The sequence below is a fragment of the Tupaia chinensis genome, unplaced genomic scaffold (genome assembly GCF_000334495.1).
Source record: "Tupaia chinensis unplaced genomic scaffold, TupChi_1.0 Scaffold000316_1, whole genome shotgun sequence".
Classification (NCBI taxonomy): Eukaryota; Metazoa; Chordata; class Mammalia; order Scandentia; family Tupaiidae; genus Tupaia; species Tupaia belangeri.
In genome coordinates this window covers 3,991,101-3,998,666 of record NW_006159809.1, presented here as the reverse complement: position 1 = coordinate 3,998,666, position 7,566 = coordinate 3,991,101, and the positions used below count along the sequence as shown (strand labels likewise).

The 7,566-nt window shown below is 47.1% G+C and overlaps 1 protein-coding gene across 1 annotated transcript in view; it reads left to right on the top strand.

Moving 5' to 3' along the window:
* The first annotated feature begins 710 nt into the window (after positions 1-710).
* The window catches only part of MTHFD2 (methylenetetrahydrofolate dehydrogenase (NADP+ dependent) 2, methenyltetrahydrofolate cyclohydrolase), a 19,643-nt gene continuing 12,787 nt past the window's right edge, over positions 711-7,566 (top strand). Inside the window, exon 1 of the mRNA XM_006151234.3 lies at positions 711-852. Coding sequence (XP_006151296.1) covers positions 752-852 — 101 coding nt within the window. The 5' untranslated portion in view covers positions 711-751. The remainder of the gene's footprint in view (positions 853-7,566) is intronic.

Below are 7,566 nucleotides of genomic sequence, written 5' to 3'. Positions count from 1 at the left end.
ATTTTTAAGTATTTTTGAGGGGAGATCACTCAAAATGGCTTCCAGCTAAAATGCAGGAAACTCCAGTTGAATTTGACTTGCTAATGTGCAACACTTTTTTTTTTTTAATACAGCCTTCCAAAATTATTTATCTAAAATTTTAATTTAATTGGGCGTCTTGTGTTTTTTTATTTGCTAGATCTGGCAACCCCGTATGTAAATACGTTCCTCATCCAACTTTCACCCACTTGTATTGACATCAATTGACGATTCTGAATCAATTTTAACTATGAGATGCCAAATGGTGATGTTCTAACCCCATTATTCTGCCTACATGTATCCGTTGGTATGCTAAGTGCCTGTCATTTTTACCCACCGATACCAGCACCCAGTAGGTGCTCAAATATTGGTTCAACGAATGAATGAACGAACTCCGGCTAACGTGGTCCGGACTTTGGCGACTCCAACTGCGTCCGGCAGGGGCTTGACTTCCTCAGCCAATCACGTCACGCTAACGAGGCTTGCCAGCCTTCCAGGGCCTGGCTCCTGTCTCGTCTTGCTCCAATCATAGGCAGGGCTCTGCAGAACTTCGCTTACGTTTAATAAAGACAACCGATTGGCTTCCCCAGCTCCAGCAGGTCCAACGGACCTCCAGCGGAGTGTACAAGGGGCCAATGGGTGCCAGCAGGAGGCGGGGCCTGACATGCGGCTGCGGTATAACCGCGCGGCCCGCGCGCGCGCTTCTCTCCTCACTCGGGCACCGGCAGGGACCATGGCTGCGAGTTCGTTGCTGTCCGCGTTGGCCTCCCGGCTGCTCCGGCCCGCGCAAAGCAGCCACTTTGGCCGCCGTCCCTTCCATCTCACCGCACCTCGGTAAGTGGGTCGTAGAGCAGAGTCTGCGCAGAGAGCCAGGGATGGGGGGCGGATCGCCGGCGGAGGGCTTCCGTGGGCGCAGAGGAACATCCTGAGCATCTTGGTCCTGCAGTGGTAGCTGCCGAGAGGGGCGTGGTGGGACGACGTGGCACGGAGCGCGGCAGCAGCCAGCAGCCAGCAACCAGCAGCCAGGGCGCTAGCTCTGCGGAGTGAGCCGATGCAGGGAGTCCACCTATCAGAGGGGGCCGGACTTCTGCGGGCTCCGGCGTCTCCCGTCTCGGGCGGGTCGGCGGTGCGGAGCGAAGGTGCAGGTGGTGGCTGGGACTCCCGGATTTACGTGCGAAAGTACAGCAGGGTTACCGGCCATAACTTGCCGCCGCCCCAGCTGTGATGCTGAGTTGCAGGAAAAACAGGGGAGAGCCTTCGGCAAGCTCTGGGAAGGACTCGGAAGGAGCAGCAGCCTCAGTAGCGAGCCGTCCCTTCTCGGGACCCTAGCGGCAGTGAGGGTTGGTGCAGTCTGATGAAATCCCCAGCCGGCTTGCTCGAGGGGTACCCGCATTTCCCTCCTCCCCCCGGAGGTGGGAGTGGCTCGCGCTGCTCTTCACGCTACCTCTTACCCGCCTGGAGAATGAATACCATTATCAGGTCTTTGCCTGCGGGAACTGATCCGTGCCTGACTGGGTAAATTGAGGTGATAAGTACCCAGGAGATTGCCAGGATGTGGGGGAAGGGGAAGGAGGGAGATATGGGGACCTAGTTACATGAAATAGTTTCAGTTTTACTAGATGAAAGAGTTCTGGAGATGGTTACACAATATTATGAATATTTAATATTACCTGAGCTGTATACTGAAAAATGGTTAAGATGGTAAAATTTATGTGTATTCTAACACACACACACACACACACACAGACACACACAAGTTGGGGGAAAAAATACCCCTGAAGGAGAAAAAGGGAAAGCTCTCAGTATTCCCTTATAGACATCATTGGTTTTTCCTGATGTTTTAGTTCCTTGTGTTGCTAGTAACACATCATTGGTTCCGAGTGACTTATAAAGAATAAAGGTGAAGTCAGCAGTTGGTGGTGGTTAAGATGGCTGGATCCTACATGGTCAACTGCACAGTTAGAGTTCCTGATCCCCCAGGCCTGAAATACACGCTGCTGGGCACTTGTGCCTGTGTGCCTAAAATCCTCAGAAGAGGTGGGGTGGGAGGGTGGGGGTTTGGAAGGGGAGTGCTTGCTCTGTCTGCCTCTGGAGAATGCATCTGCCCTATGAGAAAGAAGAAAAGAAGGGAGGCTTGTTTAGCTCAAAGTTTACAAGGAGCTGGTGTGGGTCCTCTTGCTGGTGAGGGCTCTGCAGTCCCCAGATGTAGGACATTACATGGCAAGAGAGAGCTAGAGCAGAACAGGAGTGTCTGTGTCTCTGTCTGGCTTAATTCCTTTTCTTCATAAACCTACTAGGATTCAATTTTAGGGGGGCCCCACCCTGATGGCTTTATCTAATTGGAATCACTTCTCTAAGGCCCCTTGTTCAACCCCAGAGTTGAAGTTTTCAACATGTGAATTTGGGGGAACACATTCAAATGTTAGCACCTGGTGTTTTCTGATGTCAGACTCTTTTTTTGTTTTTAAATAGATTTTTGCCATAGGGCATGTGCACTCACCAGAGAGAGAGATAGAGACAGTGAGTGGAAAAGTGAGAAATCACTCCCTAGAGGGGATGGCCACATTGCATATCCCTTCTCCTTTCTCCTGGGATCTTGGGCATGTATGCACACCTGCCCAGCATGATTTTCAAGCCACTGGGTCTGGGACTTGAATCACTGTTGGCCACATGGGAGTCCAGTACCTTAACTACTATGCCATCTGCTGATCCCAAGCTTGAAAATCACCTGGCTTGTGATTTTCAAGCCATGGGGTCTGGGACTCTAACCAAGCACCTGGCCATGTGGTATCCAGAGCCTTACCCTCCAGCTACCTGCTGCCCAACTACATCTCTTAAAATGAGTCTGTAGGCCAGCAGGTGGCATGGTGATTAAAGCACTGGACCCCACATGCCTTACTCTGCAGTTCGAGTCACAGACCCGGTGGCCTGAAAAATCACACCAGGAGGAGGTGCATGCATGCCCAAAATCCTAAGAGGAGAACGGAGGAGAAAGGATTGTGTGACCAACCCCCTCTGTGGGGTGTTTCCACTTTCCCTTCTATCTCTCTGGTGAACTCAACATGCTCTAGAGTAAAAACCTTAAAAAAGAAAAAAAGAATCTGCATATTATTTGTGTGTGCGTGAGGGGTGTCAGGAATGTATACTTCATGGTCAGGACTGTAGCCTCGGTACAGGGAGAGATGGACTTTGGAAGCAGAAGTTTGCATTTGTGTCTTGTTTCTACTGTACTCGGTTTCCCCTTCTGTGTAACAGGATTACTGTAATAACCCCAAGGTGACAGTAACGTATGTAAAAGTCTCAGCGAAATTCCCAGTTTTAATATTAGGTCATTGGGAAAGTCGTGACATATTTCTGCTTTTTTTTTTTTTTTTTTTTTTTCATTTAAAAATGTCGTATCTTGGGACCAGCAATTAGAGTAATGGCAATTAGCGTAATGGCTATGTTGCTGGACTCCCACGTAGTCAACCACGGGTCGCATCCTGGACCCCAGTGGCTTAAAACTCATGCTGGGTGCGTGTGCGTGCATGCCCAAGATCCTGAGAAGAGAATGGAGGAGAAGGGATTGCGGTATGGCCATCCTCCCTGGGAGGTGATTTCTCGCTTTCTGTCTCTCTCTCTCTGTCTCTGTCTTTCTGGCGAGCGCATGTGCCCTATAACAAAAACCTCTTAAAAAAAGGGGGGGGGGAAATGTCATAACTTTTTTGACAACTCAATAGATGTCAGTTCCGTATCCCTTTGTATTTTGTTTTACATGTTAGAGGTTTCATGAATCAGATAACTGAGCTCTTCCTCCAATAACTTGATAGCAGTTGGAAACCGCCCCGTACTATTTTTTCCTGGAAAATTGAAACTGTAAGCTCTGGAAATTGAAAGTGAAGATGCAGCTGGTTTGGATTTTAGTTTTGAATTTTATGAGAGTAGTCCTCTTTTCCCTTGTCTGTTGACTCATTATTTTAATAGAAAACTTTATGAACACATCTGTGAAAGCATTTCATTCCTAAACAAATGTTAGCTAATGTGATTAGTTTCGTGGAGACCTTGTGGGACAGAACTGAGTCTCTGCTTCCCTCTTTATTTTGGGGTGGCAGTTATTTTATCTGCCTCTTGGCAAAAGATGGGAAGCTAGGTCATGACTCATCATCAGGCTGTGTTCCACGCTTTGCAAAGTAAGTTGGGGAAGGAGGCGGAGGGGAGGAAAACAGTATATTTGAGAGCTACTCACTGCATTATGGCCTTGTCTTGGTTTGTGTTACTCTTGGGCTTTCTTTTTTCTTTCTTTCTTTCTTTTTTTTTTTTTTTTAAAGCAAATTGGCATAACATCCAGAACCTGCCTTTGGAAGCAAGTCTGAGATTGGGACTTGGAACACTGGCTTCTTCCAGAACCCTGTGTCCTTAACCTTCGTGTATCATTTTTAGTCCAAATGTGCTGCTGCCATTTTCTCTAAGTTTATTGCTTCCAAAAGAAACTTGTTGTAAAGTGCAGGCTAAATACTGCTCATTGAGTTTATATATGTCTACTTAGGGATCTACTTAAATAAACACCTATTACATATTAAGGATATATATTAGGTGTGTGTATCTATGTGTAGGTGTGTAGATACTTATTTCATTGAATTTGTTATTACTTTTTAATTTGACTAGAGAGAGAGAGGTAGAGTGAGAAAGCAAGCTGCCAGGTTTGGAACTTGAACTGTGGTCGACCACGTGGGAGTCCAGTGCCTTAGCCATTATGCCACCTGCCAGCCCCAATATTTACAGTCTAATCAAAGGAAGAGTAAGAAATTGATTTCACGGAGCATATTTGCTTTATATACTATTTCATTCAGTATAAATGACTATCTTAAGCCTTCTTTAAGTGGTCTTTTGTAAAGATTTATTTATTAATTTGAAAGCTAGATAGATATTGGGTTTTCTTTTTCTTTTCTTCTTCTTTTTTTTTTTTTGGAGACGTTTTTGCTATAGGGCACATGCGCTGGCCAGAAAGCGAGAAATCACCCTGGGGGGATGGCCACGCCACAATCCCTTCTCCTCCATTCTCCTCTCGGGATCTTGGGCACGCACATACGCACATGCTCCTGGTGAGACACAGCGAGAAATCACCCGCCAGAGGGGATGGCCACACCACAATCCCTTCTCCATTCTCCTCTTGGGATCTTGGGCACGCATGCACATGTGTCCAGCTTGAGTTTAAGCGACTGGGTCTGGGACTTGAACTGCAATCGGCTACATGGGAGTCTAGCAACATAGCCGTTGGGCCAACTGCTGGTCCCATAAAAATCTTTTTTTTAAGAATTATTTTATTTAACTTTGTTTGTTTATTTAAATTCAACCAGAGAGGGACAGAGTGAGAGAGAGAGAGAGAAGGTGAGAGAGTGAACCATCAGATCCAAAACTCGAACCACAGTCGGCCATGTGGGAGGCCAGTGTCCTTAACCACCACGCCACCTGCCAGTTCCAGGATCTTCTTTTTTTTTTAAAGAATTATTTTATTTGGGGGCCTGCAGGTGGAGTCATGGCTAAGGTGCTGGACTCCCACATGGCCAATTGTGGTTTGAGTCCTGGACCTGGTGGCTTGCTTTCTCACTTTCCCTTTCTGTCTCTCTCTGGTTAAACTAAAAAAATAGTAATAACAAATGAAATTAATAAATACTTTTTTAAAAGAATTATTTTATTTAACTTCATTTTTAATTTGACCAGAGAGGGACAGAGCAAGAGAGAAAGGGAAAGTAAGAAAGCAAGCCGCCATGTCCAGGGACTCAAACCGCTGTTGGTCATGTGGTAATCCAGCGCCCTTAGCCACCACGCCATCTGCTGGCCCCATCTGAGATCTTAATACCTCATATAGTGTGATACAGATTAATATAAGGTTTAGGTATAGAATTACTGCATTGTATCTGAGATTTGTTTTAAAGTGAAGTAATCGTAATGCAGATAAAAAGGAGGTGTTAAAGATTTGTGCAGCTTTAAATCCATTTTAATTAGCGTGGCCTTAAGAATTAATCCTACCGGGACCAGCAGTTAGCATAATGGCTATGTCACTGGACTCCCACGTAGTCGACCACAGTTTGTGTCCCGGACCCAGTGGCTTAAACTCACGCCGGGCGCGTGTGCGTGTGTGCCCAAGATCCCAAGAGGAGAACAGAGGAGAAGGGATTGCCACATGGCCATCCCCCCTGGGGGGTGATTTCTCGCTTTCTGGCGAGCACACGTGCCCTATAGCAAAAACCTCTCCAAAAAAAATAATTAATCCTACCCAACCATATAAAATATCTGTACCTTGTTGTTATCCTTGAGAATTAAATATTGAGGCTAGAGCAGTCTTCATATGACACCAAGGACAAACATCTAAAGGGGAAGACTAGTTTTCATGGGGTCTTCGCTTAAAGAAGAGATGTCTGTCTTGGTTTAAGTAATGGGTGGTGTATTCTAAAGACGTGTTGAGATAAGGAAGTTAGGACTCTTCCACATTCGGGCCTCATGGATGCAGGGAGAAGCTGCATAACCAAGTCGTGCTGGGAAAAGACTTGGAAACTAGTTTCTTTAGATCCACCCTGGCGGCAGTCTTCCGATGCCTTGCTCTGTCATTTCCCATTGATGTGACTTCTGACCTCTGTGTCCCTGCTGCTTCTGTGTCTGTCTTCTCCCATGACTCGGCCCTCCGTGGTTCTAGTTTGAAGTCTTGGGGAAATGCCCGATGGTCCAGCTAACTGCCCCTGCTAGGCTTTGGGCCTAACCTAGCTGAGGGCTAGCCCAGAAGTTGTTGCCCTTGGGCATTGGATACCCCTTCCTGGTCTGGGGCTGGAGCAGTGAGGGTAGAGCCCACTGTAACCTGGGGGAAGTGACCTCCACCAGTGCCCCCCTTTCCCGCATTCCCACTGGGAAGTCTTCCCCCAAGGAGGCTGGGGGAGTGGTAGGCATTTTTTTTTTTTTTTGGAGAGATTTTCACTGTAGGGCACGTGCACTCGCCAGACAGACAGAGAGAGACATAGAGACAGAAAGCGAGAAATCACCCCCCAGGGGGGATGGTCACGCCGCTATCCCTTCTCCTCCATTCTCCTCCCGGGATCTTGGGCACGCACGCACACGTGCCCGGCGTGAGTTTTAAGCCACTGGGTCCGGGACACGAACCGCGGTCGACTACGTGGGAGTCCAGCGACATAGCCATTAGGCTAACTGCTGGTTCCCTCAGCCCATGTCTCTTGAAAATCATGCCAGGCACATGCGCATGCATATCTAAAATCCTAAAGGGGTTGAGAAATGGAGGAAAAATAATTGTGGCATCACCAGGTCCTATTGGGGCATGCTTTCTGTATTCTCTTGGGCGTGTTCATACACCCTCTGACAATTAAAAAAAATACATAATGGGGCCAACAGGTAGCATGGTGGTTGGGGCATCTTTCTGTGTTGAATACGGGTACCCTATAGCAAAATAGTAATAATAATTAAAATTAAATAATTCTTTTTTTTTTGGAGAGATTTTCACTGTAGGGCGCGTGCGCTCGCCAGACAGACAGAGAGAGACATAGAGACAGAAAGCGAGAAATC